Source organism: Brienomyrus brachyistius, chromosome 5 (genome assembly GCF_023856365.1).
Source record: "Brienomyrus brachyistius isolate T26 chromosome 5, BBRACH_0.4, whole genome shotgun sequence".
Taxonomy (NCBI): Eukaryota; Metazoa; Chordata; class Actinopteri; order Osteoglossiformes; family Mormyridae; genus Brienomyrus; species Brienomyrus brachyistius.
The window spans coordinates 18,810,777-18,831,657 of NC_064537.1; the positions used below are offsets into that span (position 1 = coordinate 18,810,777).

General features: G+C 43.8%; 1 protein-coding gene across 3 annotated transcripts in view; it reads right to left on the reverse strand.

Annotated features, from left to right (window-relative positions):
- Positions 1–3,970: 3,970 nt before the first annotated feature.
- LOC125742628 (rho GTPase-activating protein 17-like) overlaps positions 3,971–20,881 on the reverse strand; it is a 37,491-nt gene continuing 20,580 nt past the window's right edge. Inside the window, exons 8-21 of one of the 3 annotated variants that reach the window (XM_049014821.1) lie at positions 20,178–20,246; positions 19,350–19,431; positions 18,237–18,364; positions 17,559–17,670; positions 17,316–17,397; positions 17,133–17,213; positions 16,469–16,582; positions 12,907–12,998; positions 12,267–12,423; positions 10,696–10,938; positions 9,181–9,350; positions 8,285–8,782; positions 7,027–7,051; positions 3,971–5,483 (exon numbers count right to left, since the gene is read on the reverse strand). In XM_049014821.1, the coding sequence (XP_048870778.1) occupies positions 7,047–7,051; positions 8,285–8,782; positions 9,181–9,350; positions 10,696–10,938; positions 12,267–12,423; positions 12,907–12,998; positions 16,469–16,582; positions 17,133–17,213; positions 17,316–17,397; positions 17,559–17,670; positions 18,237–18,364; positions 19,350–19,431; positions 20,178–20,246 (1,833 nt within the window). In that variant the 3' untranslated portion in view covers positions 3,971–5,483; positions 7,027–7,046. Of the gene's footprint in view, positions 5,484–7,026; positions 7,052–8,284; positions 8,783–9,180; positions 9,351–10,695; positions 11,593–12,266; positions 12,424–12,906; positions 12,999–16,468; positions 16,583–17,132; positions 17,214–17,315; positions 17,398–17,558; positions 17,671–18,236; positions 18,365–19,349; positions 19,432–20,177; positions 20,247–20,881 lie in introns of those variants that run through there. The other 2 variants (XM_049014822.1, XM_049014823.1) reach the window with 2 other exon arrangements.

The window sequence follows — 20,881 nt, forward strand, 5'->3', positions numbered from 1 at the left end:
TGACTTAATTGCCATCATACTTTTGCCACCTTGTCACTGATTGTTAATTCTGTTTTGTTTGCAAGTCCAAAAGGAAAATATATTTAAAATATATTTCCAACATCTATTTCTGGAGATCCGGCCCTATTTCTGGAGTTTCCTTGACAGCAGGAAGCTGAATTCTAACTGACGTTAGGTTCCCATTTATAAATCACAGTGCATATTACATATAGCCTGCAACATGCAACCTGACTGATGTAACGAGATGCCCTTGGAAGGAGCAGGACGACTCTTCAGTGATCCTTTATATACCAGGGATGGGAACAAATCATTTCTTGGCAAGTCCAAGTCAAAACACTGGAGTGTGAGTCATGTTTCTGGTCATTTGTCCTCAGGTCCAAGTTTAGTCCAAGCCTTTCTATCATTGCTGTCATCACAAGTACTCAAATTTGTGATTCATGTTCAAATCGAGTTGTGAGTTGAGTCTCTACCTATATAGTTTTTTTTTACCTTTAGTGATTAAAACATGCTGTAACAAAAAGAGTGTGTCCACTCACAGTTGTCCTCACACAGTTTTTATGTCCGTATATACTGTATGCAGAGAGTGATGCATCTTTCCAGCAAGCTATCGCAGGAAACCTTGCATTCAGGCAGAGAATGAAATTAGAAAATTTATGTTATGGCGTCCAGAGGGGGAGTGTAACCTCAAGTCTTCTCGAGTTATATGGTCCGAGTCTCGAGTCATTTACCTTCTAGTCCAAATCGAGTCCAAGTCTTTCCATCAGTTTTGCCAAGTCGAGTCATAAATCATCAGATTTGTCACTTGAGTCCGAGTCATTTCATGAGTCAGTGATTCAAGTCCCCACCTCTGGTAAATACAAATTCCAGACCACGTTTTTACAATAACAGTAAGATACAGGCTTGAGCATCGCAGTCGACTAAATATGGTGTTCATAGTCATTAACAATGACTAATTGTTATTTGTATTATGTAGGTGTTTGTCTCGCATGTGAATTTTCACAATTTTTAAAAAGCTAACAATGTTCAGAAGACAAAGATAGGTAAGAGTTAAATAAGGATTAGTACCTTGCTTTGAAATTACTTTTCATGTTGTGCAGAGTTCTATGTGGAGTTTTCGGAAAGATTTCTGTGTTCACAGACGAAAGGAGTATCTGGCGTGCTGCTGCTATTTCCTGGTTGTATTATTCATTGCAGTTAATCATTATTACTCAGGTCTGGAAGGTTAGCTCAAGTCATTTTACGAAATTGTACTGTATTGTAATATGGATGTCATTCCCTTTCCTGAAAGATTCCAGGATTTTGGTGATTTCTTACATGCAGAGCCACAGATTTCCAACACGGAGAATACTGCTGCTTGAACTTCCCAGTGAGCCCCGAGGATGCTATGCTGCAGCTCCAACCAACTGACTGTCTCTTCATGTAAAGTACATCCATCTCTCCATCTATCTTTAGTATCCAAGTAGCAGAAGCATATCATCTATGGTGGATGCTAGAGCGGTTGCTATGGCGTTGCCAAGGTAGTTAAGGTTGTTGCAAGATGGTTGCTATGGTGTTACTATGCTACTCAAGGTGGTTGCTAAGCTGTTGCTAGGTAGCTGCCAGGGTGTTGCTTAGGTAAAGTAGTTTCTAGGGAGTTACTATAGCAACCACCTAGTTGCAGCATAGCAACACCCTAGCAACCACCAAAAATCACTTCTATTTCGGGGGTGGCATAGTGGCGAGCAGTGTTTGAGACCAGGGTTTGAGTCTCCCCCATGGCTCCATGTGAGTAGAGGTTGCATGTTCTTCCCATGTCATTGTGGAGTTTCCTTAGGGTACTCCAGTTTCCCCCCACAGTCCAAAAACATGCTGGGACTAAATGGAGTAATCAATTGCCTGTAGGTGTGCAAGTGTGAGTGAACTCCATCCTGGGTTGTTCCTTAATATGTGCCCATAGGCTTAGCCCCCCTGCTGTAACAAAAGAATTTTCCAGTCGGGATCAATAAACTCCATCCATCCATCCATCCATCCATCCATCCATCCATCCATCCATCCATCCATCCATCCATCCATCCATCCATCGTAACCACAGAGTAGCAGCATATGGTGGATACTAGGGTGTTACTATTCTGCAGAAGCTGGTTGCTGAAGTGTTGCTAAGGTAGCTAAGCTGGGTGACAGGGTGTTGCTAGGTGGTTATTATACTCTCTATGGTGGTTGCTATGGTGTCGCTATGATAGTCAGGGTGCTTGCTGGGGTGTAGCTTATGCTGTGTGGTGACTGCGGCATTGACATTTAAAAAAAATCTAACTGCACAGGAGGAAGGAGGGCTACAAAGCACAATAAGACAAGCGCAGGCTAATTTGGCTTTCAATGCATGATGGGGGACATGGCCTGATGTAAGACGTCAAGTTTGGTGGCTGTGGCATGTATGTAGACTGAGTAGGAAGCCTCTGAGAAAGGAAAAAAATGATTCTCCAGAAAAATGAACCTAGAGAACTAGTACACATATCCAGTAGTAGTATACAAGCACACCTGGCGGGTATAGGATGGACGAGTGAAAGTTGGGGTTAATATCTCGAAAACTGATAGGAGAAGACTGCCAAAAATCATGCTGAAAAAGATGATGATAAAACGCGACGAATGACACTAGTGTGTTTGCAATCACACTAATATAAGGTGAGCTTTAAGTCCTTTCCGGGGGAATCTGGCTGGACAGAAGGACAGAAAGGATTGATCTGTAGTCTTTAAAATGGAAACAGACAGACAAATCTAACAGAGACAGAAACAGTTATGTTGAAGGGTCTTAAGAACAGAGGAACTCTCAGAGGTATGATGGTACTGGGAAACCTGGCAAATTTATATGACAGCTCAAGACTTGATGTTCCAGATGATGGGAGGAAAAGGAGGGAGACTAGGAGGAATGAAAGTCATTAACATGAGAGCAGCAAGTATCATCTGAGGGGGAATAAACCTATAATTATTATCCACTACTAGAATACTGTACAATTTAGAAATTCAGTTCTATGCTATTTAATATGTTTCTGTATATTTTGAGGACAGGAGGCCTTTCATTATCAGGATGCTAGCACATATAAAACCACCCTGGATGAAGCTCATGTGACAGGAAACTGTACTGCAGCTTCAGCACGCTCAGGGGACTTTTAGGAGGTGGATCCAAGTAACTAGAGGAGGCGGGATCAAGACATCTGATTGGTTGGTCCTGACTCCTCTAGTTGCTTGGACCCACCTCCCCTACAATCTGATTGGCTGTCTCTCTGAACCAAACATTTTTCATTTCAATTTTTCAAGTAAAACTCCCACGAGACTTGGGCACAGTGCCATATTGCAGATCAATTCTTGAAGATGAACAGCAAACCCAACAATTGCCCCCTATACCCCAGTTGAAGGTTAAGGGCCCTTTAAATGGACATTTTTTTTTTTCTTTCCAGAAATAGTGTAGCCTGCCCATCGTCAGATCTGGGACAAGGAGCATTCAACCCACTAGGCATATTTTTCCTCTGCATTGAATAATACCAAGCCACAGTATCTGAGAAGTCCATGTTTTTATCTTAAAAGATCTTCAAGGTTGTGGGAATGTATTTTAATGTCTGCCAGATGCAGTTAGTTTTGCATTAAAGATCTTTTTAAATGTTTGTCAAATACAATGCCGACTACGAATATTTTCCCATAAAAAGTTTATGACACTAACTGCATGTGTCATATGTCTAAACAAAAAAATACAGAATTAAATTATTCTGTGTCATTCTATATAAGGATTTCATTTAGCCATGTATGATGCACTTAGAGCTGGAGATCAGATAGGACCATTGAACCTTGCATTGTTTAAAACCTTTTAGACTTGAAAAGCATACACAGCGGTTGTTCTAGATACAGTTATGCATAAGTTAGAGGAAGATTTTACTTCTGGTCATTTTGAGAGTATGGTTGTTCGGCTGAATTATGGAAATGATAGGGGAAATAGGTGCAGTTTTTTTATCACCAGTAGTAATTTTATTCTTTTGATAGGGGGTTTTCCCAAACATCATAAAGCTTGTTTGCACTGGAAAGAACATTTTAAAGAATGTTGTGCCTGCAAAGAGCAACCAGAGATTGATAATTATTTGGAAAAACTTTCCTAAAAAGGTGCCTTGTGTGTACAGACAAGGCAAAATGGCTTGCAAACGTGCACGTAAATATAAAAAGGCAGCAACGTAACGATATCCAAATCCAGTAAATGATTGCTTTACGATAAAAATGTACAAATAATCAAATTGGGAATTACAGTAAATCTTAGTACCATTTAGGTTTCGTTAATTGGAAGTGGAGCATCAACATTTAGAGAGTCATTGAAAGGACAATGGAGCATTTCTTGTATGAGCAGGTTTACCACTTCATAGCTATCACAGTTTTTGCTTCATGAAGTTAATGAAATATATATTCACAAAACAAAACAGCTCAGTGGAAACGACGACAAGTAAATGTTCCTTCATACAGAACTTTCACCAGGTTAGTTGTGCAATTGCATGACTGCTATTTGTTTAGTTTGCAAGCCAGTCGCTTAGGCTGAGGAAGGGCACTCAAATAATTTAAAGTCTCAGACTTGCTTGATCATTACTTTTTCAAGAGCTTTCATTCTAACACCACATTAAGATCTTCATTCACAAAACAGCAAAAGCTTCTAAAGGTTAACTAAAGGGCAGATTACAATCATTCAAGCTGCAATTCATAACAAGTTTTCTCGGTCATAGACAATTCCTTGAACAGTCTGCCAGAAAGAAACTGCTCGACCTTTTAGTAATGGGAATGTGCTGATGTAAATAAATATAAAAAGATGAATTATTCTATACACTGTAAAAATGGTATGAGCTGGTAACCGAAAACCTGCAGTCAACAGCAAAAAGTTAAAGCAACACAGTTTTTGGCTTCTACTTTCCCGAAAATACTAGATCACTTCCCTAAAATATGAACAACAACCAGAACAATTCTTTTCTTTTTTTTTTTTTTTTTTTGCTTGACTATAATATATAGCTTACAACCTGTCAATTATAAACATGAATGGTCTGAATTTCAGCATTTGCAGTATTTCCTCTACAAATAACTCAAAGTTCCATGAAAGCTTCTTCAGTGAAGCAGAGTAGGAATTGTGTTCCAACAATATATTATTCGCAGTGCTCAAATTTCTTAAGTAGCTGACTGCAATTATCCAGTGGTGAGCTCACGTACAGCTTGGTTGGTGTGTGCACATCTTTGTGTATGTCTGAGCGAGACAGAGAGAGAGAGAGAGAGAGAGAGAGAAAATATAGTCTGAGGCAGAGAGAAAGAGGCATTTAAGAAGCAGGGGGCCGAACACCCCCTTCACAGCGCAGTGCTTTCAGATTCAAGCTCGGTGTCCTTGGCCGTGATGACGGTAAGCTCTCTGCTGGTAAGGCTCACAGCCCGCTGGTCCACAGCAGGCTCGGTTACAGGGGCAGGACTCTCAGCCTTATGCACCACAGCAGAATCTGAGCAGAAAGGACAGCAATAACAGCAAGTTACTCTTTTACCTACGGCCAGTCCACCCTTTTTCTGACTCTATAAATAAGCCGTTATTTTCTGCTGCAAACACTCAAAACTCCTTAGGCTCTAATTATGTATCTATATATAATATATAAATATATATCTATATTATATAGAGCTCTGTACATTTTTCAATTATCAGAATGTTTATTATTAGAAGTTTTCAATTACTACAATGTATTCTACGGTAAAATTCCGTAATAAAAAAAAAATCCACATAGTTACTAACCCTAATTAACAACAGCAGGATTACCCCATGGACAAATGGGAAATAGCTTAGAAACACATAAACAGTAGAAATTAAAATGGAAAATTCTTTTTCTGAACTGACAGGCATAACTTTATGTGAGTGAAAAACAGGTGAACTTCCCATGAACCAAAAAGACCAATCCATAGTAATTTCAAACAGTATAGGCAAGCCCAGACAGAATCCCGCAGAGGTGATGCCCAACACCAGTACCACAGGGTGACTGGTCTACGGCCCAGGGTTAGACACACACTGATGCACTCGCGCGCTAAGCCACAGGAAGCGAAGCTCAAGCAGGTGTTAAGGGGGCACTGGGTATCAACTATTCCCACTGGTGATATCATTACCCTGGCTTCCTCTCCGCCTTAAGCAAAGCAGCTCGATGCAAATCAGCACTATTAAAATAAAACTACTCAAATATCATCATTATCATCACCACCTGTTAGCTAATATGACTTTCTCACGAAGCACTGGGAAAGTTTTAAACCTTAATCCAGGTAAACTGCTAAAGAGGAGAATAATATCGAATCATCAGATGAAAGTATTTCACTTTTGGCATTCCCTCATGAAGCTGTCTGAATAATGACAGGAAACATAGCTGCTTAATCTCAAGGTTAGAAATAGAAGCAATGATAATTGCTTATATTTATCATCTGAAATAACTATCATTCACACAGATATCTGTTAATTTACCCTAGTGGGCGAAATTGTGGAAACACATGGACATTGGCAGTAACATTTATAAACAATCAAAGAATGTTACAAATATCACACAAGGAGGATTAAAACTGTAACTGGAGCAAAAGTTGAATAAAGTTCTGCAATCCCAAAAAACTGGAAGTGTCTCGCAATTTTGGCCACTGGTGTAAATACAGAAACTTTCTACATGCATGTTCATATTTTCACTGTGGGGAAAAAATGCCAGTTCATGTAGAAAGTTCATGCTGCTATTAACAGTACAATCTACAATGCAAATCCATAAATGTCAAGCATGTTACATGTGGTGGGTACAGCCAAGTAGTTCAGTAAAAACATGAAGGGAAAATAAATGCTGTCTTGTGTTTAACTAGCCAGAAATGTGAGCCTTTGCAAGCCTAGACAAACGGGTTGCAGCGGGCTGCACACAGCAGGCCGAGGGGAAGATAGCAGGTCAAAGGGCGGCGCCCTGTGACCCTAGTGACAGCAAGGAAGCAGACAAAAAAGCTGGCTGCCGCAGCTGCGAAAGCCGCTGGATTACAAACCTGTCCTCAAAGAAAGATCCTCAACCTGTGAAGGCATTATGACACAAAGCTATTAGTGCAATGTGTAGTATGGAGGGCGGACACATTTTGTTAATGTACCACATATGTATGGATCTGCAGAAAAGCTCTAATATCTGACAGGGGACTTTAAAGCAGTCTATTCAAGTGATCGTACAACTGAAAGAAAGTATAAACAATGAAGCTGACCTGATCTTTAGAAATATAGCACTAAAGATTGTATTCTTCAGCCCAAAGCAACAACAGTTCCTTCTTTTTAAGTATCACTTTGCAATCTTATCTCTAAAAAATGACACTGGTCAACAAAGACTTTGTCACAGAAAAACGAAAGGGTGTCATTTACGTACTTTAAATGCTAATTTCTGAAATGCACTCAGAATTTTGCTATCACACCTAGCGTTTGAGTGACATCTTTATAGGTTATATTTATAGTATATAATTCCTTATGAATGTATAGGTGTTGGGGCGGCATGGTGGTGCGGTGGTGCACTGTCACCTCACACCTCTGGAACCCGGGTTCGAGTCTCCACCTGGGTTCCATGTGTGTGGAGTTTGCATGTTTTCTCCCGCTACACCGGTTCACCCCACCACAGTCCAAAAACATGCTGAGGCTAATTCGAGTTGCCAAATTGCTTGTGTGAACAAATGGCGGAAACCCTGAACAGGACAAGGGGCTTCCGAAAAAGGATGGATGTATGGGTATATTAAAGTTTAATTTTGAAAAAATTACTTCATTTCTACTTGGGAAATTTTTAAGACATCAGTGAAGGGCACAGAGTACAGTAACTCCGCTTTGCCGGAGGTTACAGGCTGCAACACGTTGCAGGACATTTCTGATGTGGAAAATCAATATCAAGGCCGGGGGAGACTCAGTATGCTGGCTGACTTCTGCTTGACCCTTAAGAGGGATGTTCCTGAGGCCAAGTACAGCAGAGTATCATATACATGTACCTATTAGATGAGTCACTTCCACCATGCACATACACTGTAAATATACATATAACATCATCTTTAATTGTGTCACTCAAAACCATTGCGTGATATGGAAATTCTGATTACATATTTGAATTCAGCACAAAAATACAGTACAAGTACAGTACGAGATTCACTTATTTTGACATCTGACAAAAAAAAGTAAAAATGAGTTGATACTAATGTAAATTGTACTAGACTGAGTATACTGGCGCTGCTGAAAGACGGCTGTGAGTCACACACAAGTAAACCTGCGGAGGATCCTTACCGAAACTGTTCCTGGATATGTCACCGGAAGCGTCACCGCCGGGAGTGGGAGGCTGAGGTGGAGGGGGCACGCTGGGCCGATTCCTCGGCTTGGGAACGGGCCGCGGACGAGGGAGGGAGCCGGTGGGGTAGGAGGACGGGCTGTCGGTGAGAGATGCTGAGGGAGGGGGAGTGTCAGGTGGGGTCGGGGTGCTGGGGGGCGACTGCTCTGCTCCACACTCTGTCACCGGGGTGGAGGTTTTAGGGTGAGCCCACGGAGCGGCCTGCATGGGGGGCTGGGGAGGTGGGTGGCTGGGGGCATGACTGGGAGGCTGGTTGGTGGAATGCCGACGGGGCAGCGCTGCCGGATGCGGAGCGCTCGGATTTGGGTTGGCACTGGGCAGTGGACCGGAGAGGGGTTTTGGGGATGTAACTGGGGGTTGAGCCGTTCCTGAGTGCAATTGTACTGTTTGTTGGACTGGAGCTGGTTTTGGTGGAGCAGGAGCTGGTTTCTTTGTACCTAAGAGCAAGATGGATGCAGGAAATAACATTTACATTTATTCATTTAGATTCTTCTATCCAATCAGACGTGCCGTCGATAATAGCAGGGGTCTGCCTGGAGCAAGTGAGTTTAAAAGCCTTGCTAGAGGGCCCAACAGTGAAATCACGGGACTGGAACCAGCAACCATTTGATTACAGCCCCCTAACCCAGGGGTGGCCAATCTTATCTGTAAAGGGTAGCTGTGTGTGCAGGTTTTTGGGGTAACCTTTAGGTCAGCTGTTCAGTCAATCAGTCCTCTAATTAGTAATTTAATTACAAAATAACACACAATGGCTCTTTCTGAATTGGCCACCCCTGCCATAACCCATGACACAACATCCAGCCCCAAATACTGGGGGGAGGGGGTTGTCAGTCACCTCTGCGTATCAGATGAGGACTGGGACCCATGGAGCCAGTCTGCAGGGCCCCCACGCTGAGCTGGCCCGGTCCAGACACAGCCACAGGGCTAGGGGGAGTCACCTGACCGCCTGCTGAGCCATTCCTCTGAGGTGGGGGTGTGGAGGTGGCGTCACGCACCTTCGAGGAGCTAAGGAATACAAGAAGGTGACCGTTACTGTGATAACTGTGCTGAATGGCGGGGGACTGGTGAGGCGTTTATGTTTAAACGAAACTGACATAAGCTCTCTGTAAATGGAGCATGCAGTAAACACGGGTCTCAGATTTACACCGGCAGCCAACAGCCTGCTCTGCTGCGTTAACAGAGCTAGGAAGTACTTTACATCACAAAGGACGGCATTGTTCCTGGCGGAGGGGTGAGAAAAGTCAGGTCTGACAAAAGCAGCAGTGAACATGTTTAACATGACACTGATATTCATTCCTGTTCATCTACACCAGTTTTTCCCAATCTGATCCTCGAGGACCCACAGACAGTCCACATTATTTCTCCCTACCATGAAAAATGTGGACTGTCAGGCAGGGGGCTCGGAGGGAGCAAAAGCATAGACCAGATGAGGATCCTCCGAGGACCGGATTGGGAGACACTAATCTATACAGTTCATTTAAGTTAAAGCAGTAACTCATACAATTTGACACCAAATGGGGAAAAAAAAATTAAACAACGGCATCGTGCAGCAATACAGAGCATGCAAAGTGTTCACAGGAGAGAGGAAGGCTTCAGAGACTCAAAGAAACACAAATGGTGGCAGGAGTCGTAGAGTGCAGTGCATGCTTAAGGCAGCTAGAGGGGGCTCTTGTGAAAACAGAAGCTAAGAGATGTGGTGGGATCGTGCTGTCGGACCAGCAAAAAAAAGTCACAGAAAGCTGCTCCAGATTTAGTCGTACTCTTTCATGAAGTCTTCCTGTATCCAGTGGGTCATGCTTAATGGATTTTGGAAGATCAAAAAAACAAGTAAATTTAGAGCCTAACCCTAAGTTCAGGATTGCATGAGAATACAAAGATCCATCCATCCATTTTCCAAACCGCTTATCCTACTGGGTCGCGGGGCGTCCACAGCCTATCCCAGAAGCAATGGGCACAAGGCAGGGAACAACCCAGGATGGGGGGCCAGCCCATCGCAGGGCACACTCACACACCATTCACTCACACATACACACCTACGGGCAATTTAGCAACTCCAATTAGCCTCAGCATGTTTTTGGACAGTGGGGGGGAAACTGGAGTACCCGGAGGAAACCCCACGACAACATGCGAAGAACATGCAAACTCTATACACGTGACCCAGGCGGAGGTGTGAGGCAACAGTGCTAACCACTGCACCACCATGCCGCCCCCAATACGAAGATTTGCATTAAAAATATATATTCAATTACGAACAATAAAAGGTGAAAAGAAATCGGAATTAGTTGGAAGGAAAAGTGGACTCTTGACTGAGAGCATGCAGCAGGCCTCTTGTTTCTGTAGCAGTCCTTACCAGCTCTCCTCCGGGTTCTGGCTTAAGGCTCCCTGCATAGCTAGCGCCAGGCTGGGCAGGCAGGGCTCTACGGCCGCAGGCTGTGCCTGCTGCTGGAGCTGAAGCTCGGCCAGAGGCTGCGCCAGGGCAGCCCCCCCAGCCTCAACCGGCGGCAGGGGGGGCTGGAACGCAGGGGAAACGTGCTGCTTTCTATTAAGAGTGCCGCCTCTACGCGGGGTGTGGTCCGATAATTTGTTAGCGGGGCTAAAGAGACGAGATGGAGACACACCAGGGCCAGGTATGAAAACTGCAGGAAGAGAGAGGCACACCAGGACCCCAGGCCAGCAAAGAGGACAAAGGACCGTACAGCAGAGGGCGGGGAACTCAAGGCCTTCCAACACAGTATGAAAACTGACATCAGGAAGACTGGGAGAGCTCTGTTCCTGTCCAAATGATGCTCTGAGCACATCCAGGAAAATATGCGGGAGAACAAAGAGCAGCGGATCCCAAGGCCAGACTGGACCGGAGTTCCTCCCCCTCCATGTACAGACTGGACCATTACACAGATATGCTACTAAATAAGCCTGTTTAGACAGAGTGACAGACTTAAATGGAAGTGTGTATTATATATATATCTATTTACTTATATTTGTTCCATTTCTAATCAAGCAATATGTGCAGGATATGATATGTGGAAAGGAAGTGGGGAAAAAAGAGCTTTAATAACTTAATAATACTTAATAATTTTATTAGTAGTAAACTGCAAAGGCCATTTTAAAATATTCCAACATACAGAATGCAGCAAGCACAGAAATAGCAAGAATGTAGACATGAGAAAGGGCCCCCTGGGGGGGGGGGGAGGGGTCTAAAAGTCACATGACTATTGGGCAAAAAAAACCTCATTGGTTCCACTTGGCCCTGAAATTAAGAGTGGAAAAGCATTGATTGAAATGGAGTAAAGAAATTTATGCGGTTGGCATTGTTGGCATTTTACATGTATGTACTAAAAAAGGCCCTGAATGCCGGACTTCTTGATGATTACCTAAGAATTTGGGTATTAGGGATATATCCAATTTGAGAAATCTCACATTTAAACGATTAGCAGTAAAATTGTAGCTCTATATCTGTTTTAGCATGAGAACGTTTTCACTGCGATGGGATTCTGAAAAATGCCAACACTCTGGCGCTGTTAGAATGACACTACAGAGGACAGGAAGCCATGTAAACAATGCGAATATATCCGAATGCAGCAATGAGCTCTTATAAAGAGAACTACAAACAAATTCCACTAGACACAGCACCTGCCAGCACAAAGTCATCCATCTTCCATAACTGCTTATCCAGTACTGGGCTGCAGTTATGAGATTAATGGACTTTTTTTTTTTTTTTTTTTTTTTTTAGAATTGTATCAATTAAAATGAATTTTATTTCATTGGTTTTCAACACACATAAAAATGCGGGAAATGGGATGAAGTTAAACATAGTCCACTCAGTCCTGCATAACTACGATGGACTCCTCTGCCACAACATAGAAGGCGGACACAGTGGATCTTGAATCCTGCCTGCTGGCAGCCCTGTGGTGGGATGGATACCTGTCTCTGCGTGTGATCTCGACCTCCGGCGCCGAGCTGCTGCCGGGCCGCTTCCTGTCAGTGGCACCCGACTCCGTCTCGGGTGCGCCTTGGTGGTTGGTGTGGTTTGCAGTGGGCGTGGGCATCGCAAACATGCCTGATACATTGAAGTCCACATCTGGAAGGCACAGCGAGCCCTGGTGTTACCTCTGCCGCCTTTCCATTACAGACCACCCCCGACACACGACTGAGTCCCATTCCAGCAGCTATCGCATGGCACACAGTGCGCACTAGGTAGAGCAGTGCTGCCAGGCACACAGCTGCACAAAATATATTTTTACATACATTTATTAAAAAAAAATTAAAAACATAGCTCTTATATGCAAGTCCTTGTAAGTCACATAATCATTCCCCATAATTATTGGCGCCAGACAGCATATTAAGCATTTCCCCATACATACGAACATTTTTGATTAAAAACCCCCATCAATACGAGCTTCTTTATAAATAAACATCCATCCATCTTCTAATTGCTTCTCAATAAACATCATTAGAGCAACGTAAACATACTTGAACAACCTCGAGACAGGAAACTCTTAAATGAGAGACCAAAGCCCAACGTGCGCTGTGCCGCGGGCGAGTAAGAGAGGGGGCGTCGTACCATCAGGGAAGAACCAGGCCGCGTGCTGGATGATGGGTTCGATTATGGTCACCACATGAACGGAAGTGGCAGCTGCCATCTCTGCCAGGCTCCTTGGTAAGGAGATACAGAAACACGAATTAAAACACACACACAAACACACACACACACACACACACACACACGGTCTTTTATTTCCATTATTATCCCCTCAGTCATTGGACGCGTATCGGCCCCAAATGGGAGAGACACATCTGTATTTGTATAAACAGAAGCTCTTCCTGAAAGCCAGCAGCCAATGCCAAGGTTCGCTGCAGCGCAGACAACTTTCAACATCGCACTGCAAAACGACACTCGGTTTAAAGGGAAATAAAAATGCAGCTGTATGCGTCAGTCTGATTTATAGGAGGAAGCGGATTCTCAGACCGAGCACAGAGCGCAGCCAAATTTCCACAAGATCGTAATTTTCATAGCTCAACACAGATCAGTCGATTACGAGCCGCATTTCATTAGAGCAAAATGAGAAACACACTACGGGGTCTGCCGACGATCAGACGTTTGGGAAGGAAACTGCAACATAATCAGGAAATCGCGAAAAAGTGAAATAATTCAAGAAGTAACAATTATATAAGACCTGCAAAATGGCATGAAAGACATAACCGAAACACAGGCAATGTGGGGGGAATCGACAACGTCCTGTAACACAAAAGTGAAAGTTAATGAGTCTCGGAGTATATTAGGAGACTCTGGAAGAAAAGACGAGATCTGGTTCAAACAGAACCAGTAAAATGAGACCGAGCTCAAGGTGTCTGAATGAGCGGAGTGGGGTGCCGAGGACAATGCAGGCGAGAACAAGAGACAAAAGCACTTTATGGGACGATTGGCCGTGGAATCTGAACAGCCTGTCGGCCACGGCTTAGATGGGCAGGAAGACGAGGACGGCTGAGGAAGTGCGGAAGGTCGAAGCCGCTCCAGAAAGGTTGAACGGCACAGTTACAAAGTAGAGGTCAAAGCTAAAGACAGAAGGTTTCCGACGCACCCTGTTACATAAGGACCTGTTGAGTAGGAGGGGTGCTTTGTGACAATATATGTATGTCATTTAAATAATCAGTTACATCGTTATTTAAATGATTGATTAAATTACAATTTAAATGATACCAGCAACCATTAAAATGATCTGTCAGAGTCACCCATCATACTCAGTGGTTGGGCTCTAAACAAACCTACCATCTAACTGATTACATTGCAAACTTAGTCACACCCGATCGATCTCGCCTAGTCGACTGAATTCTCATTTAGAACCGCGTTTCTGTTCCATCCAAGGGCTGTATAGCAGAAACTTCCTAACTTACAGATCATATCTTGATTGTTTGGTAACAGAGTTAGGACCTTATTTAGGGAAAGTAACATTATAGATGAACATTATAGGTTCCAAAGTCATTCTACCTATCCTGTCTCAAGAAAGGAAGAGCGTATTACATAAGCTTCTTAACTTCCCGAAATCTTAAATGAATCACGATAGCTACACAGCCCTGCTCATGACATAACGATAAAAAATACAGTAATAATACAGTAAATGGTATATTACTGTACAGTACTGTACTTTCTCAAATGAACGGAATTTTGACGTTTTAGCCTAATTCTCAAGAGATGATACAACAATGAAAAAATATACGGAGCAAAGGATGAAGAAACTATACAAAAAAAAGTACTGTTACACATTTACAGTTTTTTTTTGGACCAAGGAAAACCAGGGGTGACTGAAACCGTGGAGACGAGGAACTACTGCAATTCATTCCCATGATATATTAACAAATGTCACAATATACATCATTTTCAGCGGTATGTCATGAGGGGACTTTAGATTTTATTGGTTGTGTAAAAGCAATAAAAGAGCACCCATAGAAGGTAAATAAGTTTAGCTACACCTAATGCTATGTGGTGGCCAGTGAAAGTTAGGACAGCGTAAGGGTTATTCTAAAGTTAGAAGAGTTTATTTAAGATTTTGGGAAGTTAGGATGTAATACAGCCCCAGGACGGAACAGACAAACACCGTTACAGGTGAGAATTCAATCGACTCGGCGAGATTGATCTGTTGTGACTTAGCTTCCGAGGCATTTAAATAGCAATTAAAAGGATAATTTAAATAATCAAAAACTGTACTATATGTATATACTCACTGGCCACTTTATTAAGTATATCTGCTCGTTGATGCAAATATCTAAATCAGCCAATCATATGTCAGCAGCACAATGTATAAAATCATGCACATACAGGTCAGGAGCTTCAATTAACGTTCATATTAAACACTAGAACAAGAGAGGAAGGTAATTTGAGTGACTTTGAACGTGGCATGTTTGTTGGTGCCAGACAGGCTATTTCAGAAACTGCTGATCTACTGGGATTTTCACACACAACCTTCTTTAGGGTTTACAGAGAATGGGTGGAAAAATGAAAAACGCCCAGTGAGCGACGATTCTCTGGAGGATGACAGGAGGTTTGAGAAGAATGGCCAGACTGGTTCACGCTGATAGAAAGGCAACAGTAACTCAAATAACTAACTCCTTACAACCAAGGTATGCAGAAGAGCATCTCTGAACGCACAACATGTTGAAACTTGAAGCAGACGGCCTACAGCAGCAGAAGACCACACACGGTGCCATTCCTGTTAGCCAAGAACGGGAGCCTGAGGCTATAGTGGGCACAGGCTCACCGAAATTGGACAATACATAGTAAAATCACTGCCTGGTCAGATGAGTCTCGATTACTTCTGCAAAGTTCAAACAGTAGGATCATAATTGGGTGTAAACAAGACGAAATATCCATCCAGCTCTGTATTAAAAACTCAGGCTAGTGGTGGTGAAACGGGGTGGGGGATATTTTCTTGCCACACTTTAAGGAACCCTTAGTAACAACTGAGTATTGTTTAAATCCTACAGCCTACCAGAGTATTGTTACTGACCATGTCCATCCCATTATGACCACAATGTACCCAGCTTCTAATGGCAACTTCCAGCAGGATAACACACCATGTCACAAAGCCCCTATCACCTCAGACTGGTCTCCTGAACAGGACAATGAGTTCACTGCACTCAAATGGCCTCCACAATCACCAGATCTCAATCCAGTTGAGCACCTGTGGGATGTGGTGGAACAGGAGATCCGAATCACGGAGGTATGGCTGACAAATCTGCAGCAACTGCATGATGCTATCATATCAACATGGACCAAAGTCTCTGAGGAATCTTTCAGGCACCTTGCTGAATCTACGCTGCAAAGAATTAAGGCAGTAAAAGGGGGTCCAACAAAATACTAGCAAGATACACCTATAAAAGTGGCCAGTGAATGTTTATAGCAAAATTAAAATTCCAGTATGGTTCTATAAGAGAAAAGAGCTGGTAGGAGAGACAGAACATGCAGTGGACAGCCAAACGATTTGTGATACACTGTATAAGCCAGTGACGAGCACATTGGTTAGATCTAAGGTGCGACAAACTGCGTGTCTTCAGACTCCCAAAAACAAACAGGACACCAATAATCTTTAAAAGAGAGCTTCCTTCTCCATCTGTTGCATGCCCCTTACCCTTCGGTTTTGGCCCACAGCAAATTGGGCCCCAACACAATGGCAATGTTGCTTGGAGTCATCTTGTTGATTTCACTCTCTTGAGCCAGTTTGGCCAGGAACTTGATGAGGTACCTGAAGCAGAGCCAAGGCAAACAAGGCCTTTAAATTGTCATTGGAGGCCAGTACTATAATGCAATTTAATTTTATTTAGGAAAATTAGAGAAGTTAGAGAAGTATTTACAGTCAAAAGTGATTAAGTCCATTTCAAAGTCTAAATATTACTCACCAGCAAAAACAGCCTATATAAAATATTTACAGTACTCAATGTTTTAACATTTTATGGAAAAACAGAATTTTCTGCAAAATTATTAACCACGGAGTTTTTAAATAAATTAATTCTTTCCATTACACAGTCAAAAACCAATTCAACATTTTACAAAGCCCTGTCAACACATTTTACAAAGCCCTAGTCAATCCTAGAGGCGCCAACTTCTGAGGGGGCGCCAACCTGCCAGCCAATTTCACTCTGCCTCTGACAGGGGGGCGCCCACTTGCCTAGGGCAGCCAACGTCAGCTAGGACCTGCTCTGGCTGTTAACAACAGCCATTAATACATTAAACACTGACCACGCATGCATGTGACCTTTCAGCTTTGTTTCCCATTATTAACACCGGATACGCACCTGAAATTCACTTTGTGGTTCTTTGGCAATTTGTCACAAGTCACCCATAAGGCCTGAAGTCTCTTGTCAGGATCGGACACACTGCAGGTACAAAGGCCTTCGGTCAAGCGTCAGAGATTAAGACCATAAAAACGTACCTATCGGTCTGGGTGACTGGGTAAAGAGGGGCAATCCTCATCTTACTTGGACGCCTGTATCCATTCGTCATACAGATGGAAGGTCATGAGAGGCTCGGGCAGCTCCCTCAGGTAGGACTTCAGCGCCCCTGGCCAGACAACACGACACTCAGTGTGAGACTCGCATGCAGAGACATGGAGTGGTGACTGTGCAGATGTGTGAATGCCGTGCAGATAAAATGAGTGTGACCTGCAGCCGGGCCACGCGTGCATGAATGCCAACGAGGGCCTTGGTGAGAAACGTCCGTACCGGCAACTGCATGTGGGTCGGAGTAGAACTCTTCTAACTGCGAGGTAGAGCAGTCGAGGGCTGCCTTCAGCTTCTTCAGCTTGGAGGCCCCGGCAGCGATTCGGAACAGGCCCTGAAACAAGAAGCACGTCGGTTAGCATCGGGCTAACTCCGATCGCTAACCCACCAATATGCTCTCGCAGAACCCGGCCGATGCTTCGCGATGCATCAAAGTGCCACCGAGCACCAGAGAGACTGCGGCAACAAAGCGAAAAGAACAAGAAGAAGAAACAAAAGCTAAAGCCAGAAGCAATGTGTTGAAACAAACAGGACATGGAGGCATGTCTAGTTTCAGTTGTATAATTAGATATTGAAACTAGCGGCTGGGATCTTCGCAGAAAGAGAAGCGATACATATTGCCAAACATGAAACCACACTTTACCTTTGAGCCAGACACATTTCACGGGTTTAATCCTCTTTTTTTTCGTATTAAGGGACTTTTAAATTGAAATGGTAGAAAACGAGGAGCTTTTAAAGCAATACGATCCACCATTTAGGGTCATGAAAAGGATTAAAAAGCTGTGATGCCTCCCTGTCACAGACAGGATGAGAACTGCCCCTGTCATCCATTCTGCACTAATCTGCTCTTGCATGCTTGGCGTCGTCCCGAGTGTCCGTGTCAAAACGCCAGCCACCCACCTCCTCTTTCATGCCCGTCTCCAGAAGCATCATGACACAAGCTTCCATGGGCAGGGCGATCTCCCGGCCGCTCCGCTTCAGGTGCTCGTCCAGGGCTGTCCCAAAGGCGGGCTTCTCGGTCCAGGAGTCTGCCTCATGGGAACATCAGTGAAAAGTGAGGCCAGAGAAACGCCTTCAGTCACACTCTACTGTGGATATAAAACACGGTAATAACAGCCATAACAATAAATCAGCCTCCATTACAAATAATACAGGGACTCCTCCACTGATGTTTAGACACCATTTTATTATAGAGAGGGTGTCGACTGAGACCCTGACTGGGACAAAATGGTTGGAAGATGGAAGGATAGGGTGTTGATAAAGAAAGAATGAAGCTAGCCTGGGAGCTCAGCCATCCACATGTTGGAGTCCTATGCAAACAAGCCCCCTGGATGCTAATGAGCTAATAAGCTTCCTTCAGGGCAAGCCCTGCTTCACTGGGCTGGAAACCCCAAAGGGCTTTCCGACACAACTGGCAGCATGTCTGAGTGTCCTCATAACATGCTAGAGCTGGGGGGGCCGGGAGCCTGAGATCTCAGACCTATCTAGTAAGCATGGGGGGGCACAAACAGAAAAACAAAGCAAAGACTATAAATTAAAGTTACTCAAAAAAAAAATTATTATTCTTTGAGATGATTACAGAGCTTTAATTCTGGACACATGATTAATGGACTGGGCTTGCCAGCTAGAAAATGTAAATGCAAACCTCAAATGTTACAACCCCATTAACCCCAGTCATACAGTTCTACAGACACAGTGCATAATATGCGCTCCTTAAATTGCTTTGTACAGAAGTTAGTTCTATAACAACCTCATGATGACTGATCTATAGCATGTTGATGTACTAGAGTGCGGTGGGTAAAGCGCATTAATGCCCCGGAGGGTAGTGGGTAAAGCGCATTAATGCCCTGGAGCGTAGTGGGTAAAGCGCATTAACGCCCCGGAGCGTAGTGGGTAAAGCGCATTAATGCCCCAGAGTGTAGTGAGTAAAGCACATTATTGCCCCGGAGTGTAGTGGGTAAAGCGCATTAATACCCCGGAGTGTAGTGGGTAAAGCGCGTCAGTGCACTCTACCTTGCTGCTCTTGGATAGTTGGGAGGACATTCTCCAGCACCGACAGGGACCTTCTGTGGTAATCAGCCTGTGCTTCTAATAGCTAAGACCAGAGACAATAACATACACAGTACTATGACAAACAAGCCAAGACACAAGGGCATTATAAAATTGTGTGCTGTTCAGCTGGTCCACACTGCAGAGGCCAAGAACAGCATCTACGGCAGGGGTCTTCAAATCTCGCCCTCGATTCCAAATCCAGGCCGTGTTGGTAGGTCTACCAGGTGCTTAGTTTAATAATTACCGGTTCTGATTGGTCAGAGGCTTTACACCTGGCTCACAGGGAAGTTGGAAATCAGCAGCGTTCAGCCCTTGAGGACTGTGATTTGAACAGCCCTGATTTACTGTATACATGTCAGAAAGACAGTTAGACATAGCGAGACCGAAAACTGATTTGATTCTTCTTCCGCATGGAATATCGCATATTTTCGGAGCTGTATGACATCCAGGGTGAACTTGCAACATAGAAAATATGCAACTTATTTCTCCATATTCTTGGTGACTCCCATGATTTCAATTCACTACTTATCAGCACTTTGCCAAACACTAGTGAAATATGACATGACACTATTATAAATCAGTGCCCTGACACATTACACCCCTGACTTCTGAAACTGGAAGTGATGTGAACAGCAGAATTCATTCCGGTTGAGTAAACCTGCGTAATAAGCTAAATGAGAACAAACACTACCTACAATGTCAAAATATATGGGGTGTGTGTATGCATAAATTAGGATCATGAATGGACAGACACACAACACGCCTTGACCGACGTCAGCATCCACTCACCGATACATAATAACGTGCATAGTCCCCTTCCTTAGAGAAGAAGCTGTACAGGTCTGCAGCCAGCTGGTCCTGGTGAGCAGGAGGATAAAAAAGTCGACTTTGAGTGCCTGTGGCTTTGACTAACACGCATGTGCAAAAGAATAAACTGTTAAAGCTCAGCGAGGAGACAGGGGCCACTTTGGCTGATGATTCTGCTACTCAGATGGACCGTTTAACATATAAAACGGCACCGAGCCAAAACCACTTCACTGCAGAATGGTACGTCTCTGAGCATGGAGTCAGTCGACAAAGTGAAAACGCCGGGTGACAGGAGTTTGCCTGCTTGCTTGCTGCTACGGTGCTTCGGCGAGAACGACTAGGGAAGTGAAAGACTTGCGTGGGTATTTTATATTTCCAGTGCTGAACGATTGCTCAAATTTCAGCTGGCCAATAAAAAGCCTTGTGCCCCGTTTCGCGTAATATATGAACTTATAAAGAGATAATCAAATAAAACAATGAAACAACCACTCCATTAAAATAGTTTGACTTACTTAAATATTGCTCTTAGTAAAGGGTGTATATTCTGCTGACTGGCGCTTTCCCATTTCTGCAGGTCATATGACATACGAGAGCCCCCCCCCCCCCCCCCGAACAGTAGCAGTACTTTCACTTCATCCAGCCGGCGGGGGCAGCGACTCCCGCCCCTTCACTGCGGTTTTCCCCAC